This window comes from Pieris napi, chromosome 19 (assembly GCF_905475465.1).
Source record: "Pieris napi chromosome 19, ilPieNapi1.2, whole genome shotgun sequence".
NCBI classification, from domain to species: domain Eukaryota; kingdom Metazoa; phylum Arthropoda; class Insecta; order Lepidoptera; family Pieridae; genus Pieris; species Pieris napi.
The window spans coordinates 846,316-865,458 of NC_062252.1; the positions used below are offsets into that span (position 1 = coordinate 846,316).

The 19,143-nt window shown below is 34.1% G+C and overlaps 2 protein-coding genes across 3 annotated transcripts in view; one reads left to right on the forward strand and one right to left on the reverse strand.

Annotated features, from left to right (window-relative positions):
• Positions 1-2,215: 2,215 nt before the first annotated feature.
• On the reverse strand, positions 2,216-3,180 carry LOC125059115 (Na(+)/H(+) exchange regulatory cofactor NHE-RF2). The gene has a single exon (XM_047663333.1). The coding sequence runs from the start codon at positions 3,116-3,118 to the stop codon at positions 2,582-2,584; it is 537 nt and encodes a 178-aa protein (XP_047519289.1). The 5' UTR covers positions 3,119-3,180; the 3' UTR covers positions 2,216-2,581.
• Positions 3,181-3,198: 18 nt separating this feature from the next.
• Positions 3,199-19,143, forward strand: part of LOC125059113 (epidermal growth factor receptor kinase substrate 8-like) — a 28,394-nt gene continuing 12,449 nt past the window's right edge. Inside the window, exons 1-6 of one of the 2 annotated variants that reach the window (XM_047663332.1) lie at positions 3,199-3,327; positions 13,514-13,616; positions 14,238-14,397; positions 15,061-15,131; positions 16,075-16,289; positions 17,281-17,380. In XM_047663332.1, coding sequence (XP_047519288.1) covers positions 13,557-13,616; positions 14,238-14,397; positions 15,061-15,131; positions 16,075-16,289; positions 17,281-17,380 — 606 coding nt within the window. In that variant the 5' untranslated portion in view covers positions 3,199-3,327; positions 13,514-13,556. The remainder of the gene's footprint in view (positions 3,328-13,513; positions 13,617-14,237; positions 14,398-15,060; positions 15,132-16,074; positions 16,290-17,280; positions 17,381-19,143) is intronic. The other variant, XM_047663331.1, reaches the window with a different exon arrangement.

Consider the following 19,143-nt stretch of genomic DNA (forward strand, 5'->3'; position numbering starts at 1 on the left):
TAATTTATTTTTAATATACTCTTGTTAGTTGACACGGAAGTTCACGTTAAAACCAGTCTTGTCGCTGAATCTTAACCCTGAGATCTTTTCTATAGATTTATTCTGTTTTTGAGAACGAAGTGTGGGCATAGCTACGTTATTTTTTAGCTAATTAAATTAAGTTAAATCTAATTATAAATTAATGCACTTTTCATGTTTTTATAGAACCAGGACAAATGGGCTTCATGGACACTTACATGACCAGAAAGTGTGCAGGTGCGTTGCCGGTTATTTTTTGTTTTTAGTTAAAAAAAAAAAAAATTTTTTTTTTTTTTAGGATTATTGCATTGTCATCAATCTTTGACAGGTGCGCAAAGTTTGAATTAAATCTGTCCGTTAAAAGTGGGTCAAAATCGAGTCCGAAGGAGTCGGTTACATACGTACATACGTACATACAGGTGAAGCTAATATAAAGCGTGTAAAAATTCAGTCAATTTATATAAAACCTTAATCAAACGTGACCTTCAAAAAGTCAGTTCTGTGGTTTTTTGTAGTATTTAGACAGACGCGGACGGGGTAAATAAATAATATTTAATTTATAAGTTTCAACCTAGCTGCGGCAGCTAGTTCACTTAGTATTTATTCACTAGTACGAAAGTCTCATGAATAAGTAAATAGCAAATTAGTGATAATTACTCATGCTTTGTATTATAATCACATCTTCCTCTGAGCGTGGGAAGGAGCGACACGTTATTATCTCTGTCCTTGTCACGACCATGTCTCGCATAAGCTATCGTTTTATACTCTATGGGCTTAGGTGGAATGAACAGAATAAATCACCTTGTTTATATATAGCGGGTGAAGTATATGAACAAAATATGTGGTAGTTGGTGTGTGCCTTTCTAGTACTATTTTTGGACGGATTCGTCATTCGTCACCGAGTTACATCGCTCATTTAAACGTTTAAAAATCATTTTTTATTTTCGTTTAAAAATTAGTCTTTGGTAATTTGCATAAATAGTTCGTTATTCGATATTCAAAATTCTGTTTTGCATATATGAAGCATTAAAATATATCAAGAAAACTTTTGACAGCTCTGTCATCAATTGACGTTTTATTTAAAGGCAGCAGATACATGACTCTATTAGTAACAGAACAAGTCAAATAAAAATATATAGCGTTTTCATACGCAAACGTTATGCGTGGACATACACAAAAAGGTCCTTCCAAATCCTCTCCAGTTATTCAATGACGCGGAAAAATTTTGCATGTACACGCAGCAGCGTAAAGGCGAACAAAAGTTATTAGAAATTAAAGTAGGATCGCTTCATCTGGAACCTGAACATCGAAGGGACGTTTTTATGTAATCTGATATTTAATTATTATTATTTCTAAACTATTTCGAAATCCATTAACATACTACTTTATTTTCAATTTATAATTTTTATTTGCTATATTAATTTATATCAATGTTAAACTAAACCTATAATCACGTTTGTGTTATTATAACACTATGCAATTTATTCCCTTGCATAATTAATAAAACCCTTCACACTGATAACTATTATCAGAAATAGATAAATAGGATTACAATCTAAATGGCCTAATATTTGTGATAATTGATAAGAGTAGATAAGTTGATATATCCCCTATGAATATGAAATGTGAAAAAGCTGAGTTTACGACATGATAAAGCAAATGTAACGCTGGAAATCCAGGGTTTGACTCCGTACAAATTAAATTGAATTAGAATCCTTTGAAACTTTGATACAGACACAAATATTCTATTTTGTTTTATTTCGTAATGTCATACATACTTATATTTATTGTTCAACAACGTTTATATATAGAGTATATTTAGTGCAAAATCTTATTTTAGTACATTTTAATTTAAAAATTAATTAGTAATTGTCCACGGCACAATTTTCCCACACTAAAGTGTAAAATAATGCTTAATATTTCTATTAATAAAAATACATAATCAATTTAACGTACAATACAGTTAAAATTATCAAAACTATCTCTTTCACACCTTTCAGTCGACTTCTCTTTCTTTGTCATTTGTCAAAAGCGATGTTAACGTTATGTTATTAAATTTGTTAAGTCGTTAAACAATAAATGACAAGTTAATGCGTAATTTTTTTATAAATTATAGCCTACGAGATAACAGTTATCAAACAATAAAACTAAAATTATGACTCCGCGTGACTCAGGTCCTTGATAAAAAAAATCCAACCACTTTCAACATCTTTATTAAATCACTCAACAATAATTGCATTTAATTAACATTATTCTAACTAAACAATTAGATAATCAATTAATAAAATTTATATGATACGCACATAAATAAAAAAAATATTCAATTTCCTTAAAACTCAGTACCTATGTACAACTTTCAATGGCAATTAAAAAGGCACGATATGTTACATTCTTTCGGTAGATACAAAAATTGTACAGCAACGATCACAAATCAAACATGACATGGTAGAACCCAGGTAAAACAGTGTCTCAGCGCGGACTGGCAACATCGCAATACACCTGCGCGCCCGCCAACAGCGTATTATGTACTAGAGTAGGTTTATACGCTCGCACGCAACACACTTCACAACTTCTTAACGATATCGAACTTGGATTTGAGATCCATCGGCACCTTTTTTGGGTCCACTTTCTTCTTAGCAGCTAGGAAAGCACGCATCTCCGCCGCTGTCATCTGTAAATTCAGACGCGGCGGTTCTGGGGAAGCACCATCCGTTCTATCGGAGCCTGTGGAACCAGTAGTCGACGTCGACTCGGTGGATACGTTATTGGCTTGTTTCTGTTCGGGCGCGTCTAAGTCGGGAACTGGTTCTCCCGGCGCCGGGGCCACTACCAACAATTCAGCATCATCCGAGCGCTCCTTGATGCGAGCTACTACTTGTTTGTGCGTCTCGCCCGCGATACTGTGTCCGTTTACTTCAAGGATGCGGTCGCCGCGTCGCAACCCGGCCTTTTCTGCGGGTGATCCATCATCCACCTTGCCGATGTACTGGCCGGGTTTTCCTTTCTCTGCATGCAAATTAAATCCGTAGCCGTCGAAATCCGGGACTTTTCGCACGTGGCAGAGCCGCGATTCGGCGGCGGCCGAGCCGTTCGCAGACATGGCCGGAGCTTGATAGACGCGCGGTCGCTGTCGGTCGCGATGAGCCACTGCCACCCGTACCACGTATCACCTGCGGAGGCTCCGCTGAGGAGGGGAGGGCGTGAATGTACGACCGAGGCTTCCAGTACTCACCGGGTCGCCGTTCAGGCGCGTATCGTAGCGTGTATGTGATTGTGTTATCAAGTTCATCATTTTAAAACTACCAAACGGTAAGTTCTCACTTGATTTATTAGCTAGTAATGAAATTGATGTGACAACATTACCTGCGTATGCGCATAATAGGATTGAGGGCGCCGATTGTACCGCTTTCCCGCGACGCCACTCCCAGCCCGATTCCACACATACGGTTCAGTCGTTAGCCATTCAATAACCCTCAAAGAAAGTCTTCTAGTTGTTAATAAAGTACTTCGCTACTGTGTCTTGAGTAAGAGTCTTGTGAACACGGGTAAAGTAATGATATAATGGCGAGAAAGATGGCCAATAGATGGCGACTTGACCGACCGGTCGTTGCTCCGAGTGTACGCAACCCAGCTGTATTTTAAGTAATGTTTACACCTTTTCAGCAGACAGAACACCTAGTAAAACCAATTAAACATTTAGAATCTTAAAGAACTTTCGTAAGACATTTTAAATGTTAATTAGGTATTACTTCATCGTGGCATAATTTAGCAATATCCTCAAAAGATTGCACATTAATTAAATTACAATTTTTATCTTTAAAACACTAGATTTATTGGCTATCTGTATCTAGGCTTATAATCCGACAAACTAACGGCCGATATACCTTCTATGGTCAGTAATATTATGAATTTATAGCAGTTAGACGTGACATAAATAAAAACACAGCGGATATGAATTAACCGGAAGTCTGTCTACATTCAGTATGGTTCACTAGACTTCAAAGAGTGTGTAGTGTTTCGACTTTTGTTACGCTTGTCCGCTAAAATGTTTAAATGTTTAAAGAACTTTATTTCTCATTACAAAAATTATTTTTTATTTACATGAGAAATTTAATATTAAGTATATACGAACGAGATACACGTCGCCATCAGCTAGCCCAATTTTAGTCTAATGGGCTCATTCTGATGTGTATCTTTAATGCCCTTTTGAACTGATTAATCACGCTAATGTTACGAACCTTAGACGGCAACTGATTAAAATGTGTATTATATATAGATATTTAATACATTATTCACGTAACTGATTAGATAACGAACGCCTTTGTTTTCCAATTAGATCTATAGCTTTAAATTGATATTAAATTACATTTAAAATCATTTCTTAAATCCGCAATCCGATTCCTAAAATATTTGTTTGAAGTACTACTAAGTAAGTATTACTAAACAGAAAATCTTAAAAATTACTCATGTAACGTTATTGCGAAATGCTAAACCAAAATATAAAAACGTGTATAAAGCCACTGAGCGGTCTAAGTTAATTAGTGCAAGGGATTTTTAACCTTAAGGTCGTTTGTTCCCCTATGTAATTTTTATATGAATAACATTTGCTTGTATGCTGTAGGAAAATATCGTGAGAAAACTAGAATCGCTTACAAAAAAGATTAGTGTGGCATCTACTTTACTTCAATGGCATCTCGAAAAAAAGTTGCTAAGATACGAAACCAGGCTAGCATACTTTAAGATGTTGTCATTGGAGAATCGTAGAAAATGAATTGATGTATCGTTTGCATTTAAGATAGTTAACAATCAGGTATTGCCTTTAAACTAAGTTTCAATTTCCTGTACCCGTGATGCCTCAGGCATCCCTCCATTTGTTCCGAAGGACGCGTTATGACCAAAACTCACCGATGTCCAGATTGAGTATTCTGATAAATGAGCTAGATGGGTTTTTGGTTCTCGATCTAAGTGTCCGGTTATATAAGTTCCTGCTGATAGAGGACAAATCTTTGTTTTTTTTTATTAATAAACTATTAATTACTTAAAGATGTCATGTGGAACATGGTGTAATGGTTGCAGCTCCTAAAACATTTTGTAAAACAAAAAACTTGGCGAATAAAAAGAGTAGCGGAGAGTTTATTGCCAGTTCTTCTCGTCCGTTCTACGCCGTTGATTTGAGAACTGGCATCAAATGTAAAATTAGAAGCATTAAATATGTATTTCTTTATTGACGTTCATAAGTGTACATTGTGTTACCTAAACGAATAAATATAATATAATAAATAGTTTTGAATTTTACTCAAATTGTTTATTGCAATAACTGTAAGCTGTAAAATACAGAATACCAATACTGAAGCTTAAATAATAGCGCTAATTTAAAGGTAGCATACAAAAATACGATTTTCACTTTACAGCTTTGGGTAAGTTTCAGAAACGATAGCGCGAACTATGTCTCTCGTATGTCAAAATCCTACGTTTTAGACATATGGGAGTCACACTTAGCGTTTGATTTTGAATCTTACCTTCAGAGTCGAGACTTAGCGCCCGCATATCAAAACCAATATGTTTTTGAAAAACGAAAGTAACTGTCCAAGGGTAAGACTTAAACCCTAAAGTTTGTGTTACATCATATGCTAGAAGTCTGTGTATATTGGCAGTGTATAGCGTAACTAGCATAGTGGTAACTATACCACCTGGGGCCATACCATTTCGTGGCAATTCTTTTGATGAGGCCCTATCTAAAATCGTCCCTACTCAGTTTAATTATAATAATCTTCGAGATTTTCGTACTCAATTACACCTTGTATATGTCCCACTAATGGCCATAGGCCTCCTCTCTTAGGCGAGAGGTAGTGGTTTGTAGTCCCCACGCTAGCCCAATGCGTATTGGAGACTTTCAGACTTCACATTCGTCCATAGAACATAATATCTCTTGGGCAAGGCCCGTGGCATTAGCCCTGCCACCCTATTGTTACGCCACTGTATATTGGGATGATAGACATAGTAGGCTGATTGTCTTCTTGATTAAATACCAATGAAATGATAACAGGCGAACCAAGGCCTGTATCGCCGCTGGATTGCGTATACAAAATACCATTCAGATAAAATACTAACATGAGTCTCCAATCGATTAATCGGTAACATATCGATACTTAATGTGTTATTAATTACTTTTCTGATAACATTTCTGAATCATAAGCTTCTAGAGTAGTCTAAAGTATAGATTTTTGTCAGTAAATTGTGACTGTATTGTGATTGAATTGTTTGATTCAATATCATTGTCAAAATAAATATAACAATACCTAAACTAACAAGTGGTCACAATGTCTTATCGTTATCAGAAACATCAACAAAGTACCTTTATAGAAGATGTTGACAAAGTTTGTAAGGAGCTGCAACCATTACACCAGATTCCACATGACATCTTAAGTAATTAATAGTTAATTAATAATAATAAAATAAATTACTAAAAAAAAGATTTGTCCTCTATCAGCAGGAGGCATGGTGAAATAGGAGCACGCACTTACATTCTCGTGGGAACAACACGCAAATACATAGTCGAAATAACTAACATCACCGCATACACGAATTTAAGTCCGACCAGTCACCACAAGTAGCACCCGTTCACGAGTATGACGCATGGCCAGCCATCGGCCCCCTCGCCATATTTTAGGGAGAGAGACAACCGGACGCATGGACGCCGCCACACAGTCACTCGTGTGGTCGAGGAATGTGAGGTTAGACCCAAAAAGTCTGAGGAATAAAAGGATGAACCTACTAGGCTCTTAAAAAATGATAATGAATCAGATGTAACAAGGCCAAGGTCAAGGGTTGTACTGTTTTTTATTGATGAACTTTTTATAGTATGTACAGTATCAACTGACTGACTACTAAGTAAAAACGTGCAAAATTGATCGTTAAAAGTCGGATTAAAATTGTGATAGTGAAATAATAAACGTAGTTCTTTGTAGACTTATTTTCTCGTAGAAGTCACCAGGTCGGGAGCGACATTTTCCACTTGATTGACTTATTTTGAATCTTGGTTAATAATCACTTTTGCCTATAAAACTTAGCATTCAATATAGGTATAGGTTGGTAGATGAAAAGTATGTCTATATTCATTATACTTTAAATTACATAAATGTGTTCGCCAAATACGTTGCTTACTTGGCCTGGTAGGTACTTAAGTTAAGTAGATGGTCAACAGGGCACGTAAATATTTCAAGAATGTCGCCGCTACGACCTTCACCTGTCCATAATGTTTAAATGCGTTGAGCACATTTTGAATGTTTAAATAGAAATAAAGTTGTGTTAAAGCCTTATTAGTAAATGAATTAATAATTACTTAGTCATAAATAATAGTAATTTCCAATGAAGTACCTATATGAGAGTGATGTTAATATTGGTCTTTTTAATAAAAAAAAATTTAAATACTACGTATGACACGTGACAAGGAAACTAAAAATAACTATAATAACAACTTTTACTAGAATTATATCGTCACCCTTCCCTACTTATTAAAATGTAAGAGCGTATCATTTCTTACAAGGCCGGCAACGCACTTGCGAGCCTCCTGTCAATAAACCCAGCTTGTGTACTTATTCTTTCTCTAAATACATATCTAAGAGAATATACTAGTGCAGTGTTTCCCAACGTGAGGCCCACGCCCCACAGAGGGGGCAATTTGAGGTTTTTTAAGGTTAATTCCAATTCGAAAATTTACTTTTTATTTTTTTCCTATCACTTTATATCAGATGAGCCTTCTGCCCGTTTGTCTCCTTTTACATTAAAATTATACTTTGAAAAAAATTGAATTAACTATTCCCATAAAACAACACGTTTTATAAGAAACTATATTTTAAGGACTTCTTAAAGAGCTCCCTCCAACTGGCACTATCTCTCTCTCTATCTTGATTTTTTAACCTTTTTCTGCCTTTCTTACCCATCAACTGTATTAACCTTTCTTTCTTTTTTATGGTGGGTTAATTTTTATTTTTTACATTTTGGACGTATAAAACAACTTGCCAAAAATGCTAAATACAGTACAATTTCGTCAGAAAAACTACTTTTGAATCAGAACTAAACGTTATTATAAATATAAATTTATTCATGTACATATTGAGCAATGTGAGGAATTATGTAATATATAATTAGTATCATTACGGTCAGCGTAGCTGAATTGTATTTATAATTGCCCCATTTTTTTTAAATTTACAAACTCAAAATTTCCTTTATTAAAAACAAACATCTGCTGATGCTATTATAAGCTTCGATCGAGATACGTATCAATAAATTAAAAAACTAGATAAATCGTATCTTATCATATCCTACAATTAATACGAATCCAATTTAAATTCTGAAATTACGCAAAGTGGTATTTAAATGAACTGATAAAATATTTAATTTTTGAAAATGTACCTTACTGGATGTTATTATAGATTATAGTTGTATGCCATACAGCTTGAATGTGAGTAAGATGATCAAAAATAAACTCAATGTCTTTGGAATAGAGTTAATTATTAAATAGACGATGAGCGAAATTCCGTACGTGCATAGTTTCGCGATGACGGGTGGATGTTTTGTCATATTTCCACGATATGTTTATTTTACATAAACATAGGTAACAGAGAATTTTAGAGATGTTAAACATAGCTACCTTTAGGTCTGGACCTTATATTCCTGTATCTATTACGTGATAATTTGCGTTTTCTAATATTGATAGGAAATTGTTAACAATTGTTAAAATTCCAAATAATTTCAGTAAATTTTCGAATTGGAATTAACCTTAAGAAACCTCAAATTTCTCCCTCTGTGGGGCGTGGGCCTCACGTTGGGAGAAATGCACTAGTATATTCTCTTAGATATGTATTTAGAGAAAGCATAAGTATATAAGCTGGGTTTATAGGCCTTTAATTTGGACGATGATTAATCTAAGGATAGATCTAATCATTTAATCAAACAAATTATTTTGCTATTTATACCAAAGATGTATATTCCTACGTTTGTGTAACATTTATTCTGTAACTCACTTTTCGAACTCAATCCATTTAGGATTGTATGATTAATGATTATTTATTATTATTAACTTCCCTTATTCAAAGCAGTACCGTGTTGTAGGAAATAATTTAAAGGCATTCCAAGTTCTAGTGACGTACAGTGGTATCGGAATGCGATTGTGAAACGATTAACAATGCAATTCACCTTGCCTATACAACCTTCATACATGAAATTAGCACTTTGAATCATCTCTCCGTTTCGATCTCTCTTCTAGATTTAACAACTATCGTATTACATACTTATATTTTATTGTTTTATTCACAAATGTTTTAAGAGCTAACTTATGAATATGTCATCGTCACGTCGTACCTAAAACAAGTATTTTACCATTTAAATGTTTATTAAATGTATACAGGATGTGGCGTCATGAATGGATAATGTAAAAAATATGTAAAGGATTAGGTAAAGATATTACTTGGAACCGCCACAACGTTCTCTACTCGAAGATACCATATTATCCATTAATTATTTATCATTCATATAAATAAATAACATTTTCAAAACCGTTAAGGGGTTTATTTGATGTTTCAATGTTGCTAGATCTTTAAATTAACGACTTTTCAACGACAATATAATATAATATAATGACAATGGCAGCTGACACTTACGCCATTGCTATGACAATAATAATAATGACTGAAGTTACTAGAACTACAGACTATAAATTCTGTAAACAAGTATTTTACCATTTAAATGTTTATTAAAAGTATACAGGATGTGGCGTCATGAATGGATAATTTAAAAAATATGTAAAGGATTAGGTAAAGATATTTTTTTGGGCCGCCACAACGTTCTCTACTCGAAGGTATCATATTATCCATTAATTATTTATCATTCATATAAATAACTAACATTTTCAAAACCGATCAAACTTTCAAAGGTTTTTTTGATGTTTCAATGTTGCTAGATCTTTAAATTAAAAACTTTTCAATGGCCGATAGTAATATTGACAACATACTCATTATTATCATATAATGACAATGGCAGCTGACACTAACGCCATTGCTACGACAGAAATAATGACTGAAGTTACTAGAACTACAGACTATAAATTCTGTTAATTTGTAGATCAAGTAATAATGACAAATCAAATAAACCACAAATAATAACTATAGATAAGAGTTGGACATATGTATAATTGTATATATATTATATACATAGTTCAATAAAAATGTGATTATCTTTAAGGAACTGAAATGTTTGACAATTTTAGTTATAAAAGACTTCAACGCATAACCCAACACTCTCGTAACATGTTGAGATATTTTTCATTTCGTTTCTTACCACGAAAACGATTGTTTAAACAGCAATTACAACTGAAAAAAAATGTTCTTTAATATCGATACAGAATTATATTAATAATAAATATTTTTGACCTAACAGCGACCTTCATAGGCAGACGGATAAAAATTACCCGTTTAAATTTACGATTCTTATTCATCGTTGACGGTGAAAACGTTTAATTCTAATTAACGCACCAAACGGGAATCGAACCTAAACCACAATACATCATTCTTGAAGGTGCCCATAAAAACTGTCAAATGTTGAAATTAAAAAATATATATTTATTACTTAGAGAATCTTTTATACCGTTTATGTGATAACAATACGACACGAGAGCGATAAAGACAAAACATTCAATATATTATCAAAAATTCTAATTGATTTATTAGTATTATCAAAAAACTCTCTTTTGTCTCTTTCATTCAAACTATATTTACGCTATGATAAAAGAAGACCGAATTAGATGAAAACTGTGTAATTGGATTGACTCAGTGTTTACGTGTTAGTTTTACTACTGAGTAATTTAAAACGGCTGGCTCGAGCTGGATGCAACTCACCCAAGACCTAGATACCTGGAGATCCTTGGAGGATCCCTGCGGAAGGTTTCATGCAAAACAATTAGAAAATAGATGTAATTTAGTACTGATAAAAAATAAGAAAAATATTTTAATTTATTTTCTTAAAAAACAATATATTTAATAGGATTCAGTTTATTTTGTTCTTTTGAAATAAATAAAAAGGCTTTTTTATTTTATTTTATTTATTTAAAACTACGTTGTTAGGTCAACGCACTGGTCGAGTCACCTTTATTTAAAATTTTCAATATTTTAAGGTCGACATTTTTTAAATAATTAAACAATTGCTATTCTAAAATTGTGCTCTCACACACTTTCTACCAGTTTCTACTACTATGTGTTCTGTTTACCATGGATTAGAGAAAGTGATAGAAAGGGACAGATGTATGTTACACACATGAGTGTAAGGGAGAATACTATATTTGTCACATGCTCTACAAGTATTCAAAACGCAAGTTCCGTTAAATATTTTATGAAATTTAGTGATTAGGGAAACCAAATCCACCAGCGTACTTTTCCTGGGTTCGAGTCCCAACGAATACGTAAACAGTTTTCGTCCTAATGATTAGAAGTTACAAAAATAATAATTGAATGAGGATTTCATTTTAGAATAGTCTAGTAGTATAATTCAAATTATTTGATTAATTTTTCCTGTTTTATTTCTTTAAAGGCAAGTAGGCGATCTTTATATGGCAGCCAAATATAGCAACACATGCAGCTATATTTGGGTCTAAAGTATGAGTGGTTAATTTGCATAATATAAAGAAAATTATTAATGCTCAGCCGTGGCTCGTACTCTAGACCTCAGGGTCCCACTAGAAGAGTACTTTTACTATTGTAAGCCAAATATTTTTAATGCACCTTCAATTAGACGATGACGGTGATAGTAGACTATTAACATTTTACACAACTAGGCGCATTACATCAAATATTACCTCACACTCATTTGTACGGAAAATCAGCTTTCGACCGGCATTCTTTCAAAAGAATCTTGTATTTACGTATTGTAATTAAAACATTATATAAAACTTTTAAATTAGTATGGCTAAACCACCCAATATGACATCGATAATTATAGCGATTTACAATGGTTACAAACAGTTTATTGCCAGTTCTTCTCGTCCGTTTCGACAGAACTGGCAGGAAATGTAATTCCATATAAGTTGGTTGGATTGGGAGAAAAATGCCTATAAGGTCCTTGAAAGAATATAATTATTTTTGTATAAAAATTTAAGTGTGTGTATCTTTTGTATATATGTATATACTTACCTCACCTACTCACTTCGCTGACTCTGCGACCTAAAACAAGTTTAGTTTTTGAAGTGAAGTGAAGATTTTGTAATGCACTAGATATTTTTTAATATTTTGATACATGTCTTAATTTCACATTCAAATAAATTAAATAATGTTGCAATGTCGATGTTTAGATATTTCAATTAAATTAAAAGATTAAACATTCGAGTAATTCATTTACAAAACTGACAAGACAACGACCAATGGCTTGACAATTTAATGACTAGCTTAATCTATGTAAATTTGATTAAAATCAATTGATTAGCAACTGGGTAAAAAAGCTACCTATCGTATTGTTTTTAATTCAAAAATATATTCTATGAGACGTTTCCCATTGGCTATCACAATTTTACAATTAAGGTATTTTGTAGTTGACATTAACCTAGATAAATTACACAACCCACGGAGCACGATTTGTTGATAACCTTATGCTGATGTAATGATAAAAAACTAATTACTTCCAAAGGCAATTTTTTTTAAACTCATGATGTTAGGTGTAAGCTATCCAAAAAAAAAATATTTCGAGTTGTTACAGGCAATTTAAAAATATATTCACTCGTTCCTAACTATATAAGAAACTTTAGGAGCGCGCGGTGTATTTGGAATAACTATTGGAACTCGACACAACGTATATGCAACATCTGGAATCTCATATTTCTGCCATATAATGTGCAGAGGCGATGAGAACTTGAAGACACTGATCGTGGTTGGTAACAGAGTAGGCAATCACGTTGCCGTTTACCAACCAGATGGACCGATCAAGTGAACAACTCATCGTCCTCAAAACTGTACACGAGAGGCGCTGGACAGAAACCGGTGGAAACAGATAGTCCAGATGTCATTGCTGACCACGACGATCAGACAGAACGGAAGCATGGCTAGATCTTTTAATTATTTTAAAAAGAATTAAAAGATCTTCGACTAGTCTTTAAAAAGTGACTTGGTGTATTACTTTAGGAAAAAAAATACTATTCCATAAATGATTATTTGCGTGAGACTAGTTGATATAAATTTAATAAATAATATAAGTATTGACCAATTCATATGACTTATAATGTAATATGTAAAATTCCTTTAAAGACAAATTTGCGCGCCATTGTGTGTGGCAAAATACGCGAACATACGATTGTTCCACCTTACACGTTTTTGTACCATATTCTTGCAATAAATAAATTATTATTATTTTTTTTAATAGAATTCGTGTATTAACTGTACAAATTGTATGATTCATACTTGCATTATCTATTGTCATAAAAATCTAACAGGCTAACAAATATATATTGTTTCAGATCAATTAACAAATTTCTTATGAAGATGAGGTACTGACCGGAAATGGCAATGCGGAGTGGCGGCGCAGCAGCGGGGGGAAGATCCCGAGGGGGGGACTCGCAGGTAAAAACCCTTTTACTCATCGTGAAATAAATTAGTTTTAGACTTAGCGGGTATAAGTTTAAACTGGACATTTGTAAAAAACATAAATTTCTTATAAGTCTCTTCATTTTCTGTTAGAAGGCGTAACGTATGATATTCACCTAACACATATAATACTAAAAGCCTTTTATTTTAGATACTTTAAACACATACAGTTAAACACATATTTCTATCATCTCATTCTTTTAAATATCTGTGTGTCTTCCTCTTTTGTGTTTATTGTACTGTGGGCACCAGTTTAGTTCTTTCAACTAATATATAATATATAATAATTTAACAAAGTGTAGGGATGTACAAACGTATTTATACCCGTCATTCTTGCAACTTTTCAAGTACCAGCCCTGCGATTCTGTAACTCACTTTTCGAACTCTCACAGCGGTTTTCGCAGCGGCGGTCAAATCAGTCCAAAAATGACGTGAGTGACGAAGGGAGCGTTGTTAGTGCGAGGTGAACTCACGGATTAACAGAATCGCACAGCTATTCGTCTTTTTATTTTACAATACATTTTGAATTCAAATATTATAAAAATTGTTTATAAAACATAAATGGACATTCTGGCATTAAATGGATTTTTATCACAGGCAGCGCGAGCAATGGATGAGTTTGAGCAGTTAGCCGGTCTTCGGGGTAGGGCCGTGTATGTTCTGGAACATCTGGCCACGTTTACCGTGACCAGGGAGACGGGTATCGTCTATCCAGCTGATGGCATGCGGCGACTGCTTCAGTTGGAGAAAACAAACGGTAAAGTTTTTTAGATTAAAACAAATAATTCGTCATAATCGTAGAATAGTGATGGATCTTACAAATAGTAAACTTTACAGGGCAGCCATTTCAAAATAATATAATCATGTTAGTTTTTGTCATAACTATTTTAATTCATATTCTGTTATTATGAATAATGGCATACAAGCAAACAAAAGGGTTTGCTTTGAAACGAAATATGACATTAAATTACACAATTTTCTAGAAAATCACATCACATCTATCAAATCCGTCATTTTACCGACTGATTAATTTGAAATTTCAATCACATGGATTTTTTAAAATGTAGCCATAGTATTTAGTCAATGTAGCATCCAAATACGATCAATTTTCAAATCCGACATTGTTCTACGATCATGATGAATTTTTTACTTACAATTATTTTATATAAACTTAATTCTAATAATGTTACATAAAAAATAACTTAAACAGTGACTGCAATTGCAATATATCTACTAAATCATTTTATTTACATAACATATTTGCAGACTCCACGCATGACTTTGAAATTTAGTTTATCAATAAATGTTGATGGGCATAATAATTGCATTTTTTAATGAATCATACATAATACACGTTTCTTCTGTTATAAAATATTTTTTGTACCTATGTTTTATTTGATAAGGTTATTCCATTTCCCAGGAATATGGAGTCAAAAGATGCAGTTATCTCTTGAGGATCAGTGGGTTCTAGTTATGGATTATGAAACTGGGGTAAGTAGAGGCTGATACATTCTTCTTAACCATCGATTTAAAGTCGTACCTATTCGCACACACTAAATTGCATTACTTACATTGCGCAGCCCAAATGCAGTTTCGTTAACAACATTCAAATTCTGTCAGAAGTCGATTTAGTAATGTGTTAAGTTATGACTATTTATGTAGAGTCCAGCATATACATAAATAGTCGTCAACAACTACAAATTAATAATAATTAGTAGTTGTAGACTTCTACTGCTGGACATAGGCATCTCCTGAATTTCCAGTACGATCGGTTTCCCGGTCTTCCGGTTTTCCGCTCTGAATCCCACCCTCCGCACCCTCACCAGATCATCTATTTACCTAGTGGGAGGCTGGCCAACGCTTCGCTGACTGTGCTTGTAATCTATTTCAGGACATTGTCACAGCTGTAAATACTATTATTAATAAATCAAATTATCTATGTAATTACGAAGATACAAAAACGTTTTAACAGCCCTAAGACCCGAGTTCTTTATTCAACCAGTTGTAGTTGCTACGAACAGTAAAATGATGAATAGTAAAATTCGCTTATAACAAAACACATACATAGTTAACCATTACCATTGTAAGGTTGGAAATAGAACTCAGATGTAAGTTTAAACATTATAAATCTTTCATCATCAATGGCTATGCCTTAGCCTCCTGAAGTATATTTCGCCATCGCAATCTATTTCGTGCTTCTTGTATCCAACTTCGAACCCTTATTGTTTCGAGGTCCTTCACACCTCCATCCCACCAACGCAGTCTTGGTCTATCGGGTTTTCTCTTGACCTTGAGGTTGAGGCTGTTGCATTTTCTGAATTGGACGATGTTGGCGTCGTCAAGGATGTTATAAAGTTCTTCATTGTAGCGAATACGCCAAACACCGTCGCAATACTGTAATAACTATTTATTAATCATTGTAAAACATTTGCAGTCCATAATGGAGCGTTTCCCAGCCAACTGGGTGCACTCACCAACAGCCTTCACATCGCCAGAACCTGCTGAACTCTACAACAACGTGTTGGCCTTTGTAGTAGGGGCCCCAGAGAGTGGTGGTGGCTCCCCTGGCGGCTCCAGACGGGAGTTACACATTTTCCAATGCCATGACGTCAGTGCACAGACACTTGTTGAAGAATTAAATGCTCTTAAGTGAGTATTATGGATATCACCTGAAAATTCTTCAAGATTTTATGTGTGTTTCAATTTGTATCTCACATCACAATATCGTCTTTAGCATTCTAAAATATATATCTTCATATATATATTTATACCTATGTTAAGTTAAGAAAATTGTAAATTATATTTTCTGTGTTTTCTGTACAAGAGCCTTTTGTAATTTTAAAGTATTTGTTATATAATATTCATTTGGTAAATTGGTTTAATCCACTTCATAAAACAAACTGTTGGACTGCTGAAAATAGGTTTAAGTTTGAATTAAATATTTTGTTTTTAACTATTTTCAAGTCTAGTCACAGGAAAGCGATGTTACAAAATCGATTTATATCGCATCTGGCTATCTTAATACAAATAGGAATGTTATACATTCTTTGGTGACCTAATATTTTAAAGTACAAACGATAACGTATCAGATAAATGCATCTTAAGATAAATATCTTAGGATACATCCGAAAACCTCGCGATAAATAAGCCAGTGTATGAGTGAGATGTGAAGTGAAGTGATGTTCCACTTTCAACTAAATTTTAGATTACCTGGTTCTACGATATGGTATTTTATTCCTCTGTCTATAGTTTAACAGACTGCATTTTTTTTCCTGATCATTTTTTTATAGGAAAGTAGGTCATCAGGTCATCAGCTCTTTAGGTCAGAGTAAAAGAAGAAGTAGAGATTTAGACAGGCTAGGTTTATGTTGGCGAAAGGTTAGAATATTTACCTTACCGATGCGTTGATCAAAATTCTGCCTATACGTTTTGGTGCAAATTTTGGTTTCGTTATACGTGAACTGAATTACTATCAAAATATATAAATTCCACAGTTGTTTACAAAAATGTTACCTAGATGTAATTGTGTTTTTCATTGTGTATGTGCAAGCCTTGCATGCACACAATAAATCGTGTTTTTATTTACATGCGGACTATTTAATTTCAAAGACAAATGATAAAATAAAACCTTATATTACAGGGGTATAGGCAGCGGTGGCTCAGAAGGTGGTCGAGACTTCGTGATCGAGCGGGAAAGAGAAAGAGAGAAGGAGACAGAGATGGACAGACCGAGGCGACAGGTAGGTGAAACTTTTTTATAGCACAGGCGAAACGATGTTAACGTGATGAAAAGTGATAGAGCCCATGTTCATTTACATTTCTGGAAGTCTCACGAGTGCGTTGCTGGGCTTTTTAAACTTCAAAATATCCATTTTAAAGGTTAACCTAACTGTCTTAGTTTGTTATGACAATATTTAACGTTGAGGGTTTGAATACTTTAATTGAAAATCAATTGTCTAATTAAAATTCACTACCTACAGTGGTAATTTTATAGGACATAGAGAAAGCCTTCGATCGTGTGTAGCACAGAGCGCTTCCTCTGAAGCTCCCAGCCTAAGAGCTCCCCGAGAAATTATGCAACTGGTTTCTAGCTTTCTCGCTGATCAGAGCATCAAGGTCGTTATCGATGGTGCATGTTCCGACTAAAAACCCGTGAAAGCTGGGGCTCCCACAAGGCTGTGTCTTCTATCCGTCCCTGTTTCTTCTGCATATCAATGATATGTTGCAACTTAGAAATATTTACTGCTTGCGGACGATTGCACTGAAGATACACAGAGGTGCCTTGCCGAGGTATTTCTCGGGCATGTGTCAAACAGTTTTAGAACAAATTATGTCTGTGTGTATGTGCTGCTGTCTACTGACCTTTTCACTTCAGTAGTCCTTCAAGAAAAGAGCGTACCGATGCTTAATAGGCCGCAACGCACTTGCAATCTGCGAGTGTGTGAGTGTCCATGGGCGGCAATATAGCATAACATCAGATGAGACTACTGCCCTCTTTCGGCCTGTTCCAAAAAAAAAAATAACACAGTATATTACTATAACTGTTTACTAGAAACGTATTATCAGAAACACGGTTACGTACTATGGCTTATCACAACGATAACATTCAAATGCCTATGTTGCGTGGCTAAAATATATTCGAACGATACATATATATTCGATAAACGTGCGTTGAAATAATCCTCATAAAATAATTATAGAATATAGATACATATACCTAAAGATTGCTTTAATTTTAAATGAAGTACTCGACGTATATTTATATTTATTATTTTATGTGAAATCGTTATACATATATACACTCGGTATATAAAAAATAAAGTAAATCAGTGGCGCTACAACTTCTTTGGGTCTGGGCCTCAGATTTCTGAAGCTGTTTCGTGATTATTTTTTAATCTAATAGGCAAGTAGGTGATCAACCTCGTGTGCCTGACACACGCCGTCGACTTTTTTTTGGGTCTAAGACATGTCGGTTTCCTCGCGATGTTTTCCTTCACCGTTTGAGCAAATGTTAAATGCGCACATAGATGAAAGTCCATTGGTGCACAAGATACCCCATAAAAAACACTGTGTTCACTTGCCAGTGTCCAGTGTACCAAGATTGATTAATTAAATACCCAGCAGTAACCAAACATAATACAGCCTTTTTTATTGTAATTTCCTTAAGTTACATTTCAAATGTTGTTAGTATTAACTTAAACTAGTAGTAGTTATATGTTAGTCACCTGTGGATATGGATTCCTCTCGAGTGAAGGCCTTCTCTAACCCTTTCCATCTTTGCCAATAGTCTGCCAGTCTTTTCCTGCTATTTAGGTCATAAGCCCACCTTCTTGACATTCGTTCTATAATCAGAATTCAGCCAGCAAGGTCGCTTAAATTGGAATTAAATTTGATAGATAATTTTCTACTACCTTAATAATACACCGATTAGGTTGGATTAAAATTATCTTATCTGAATTAAATATAGTACAATTGTATGTCTATAGAAGATTTTAAAACTACT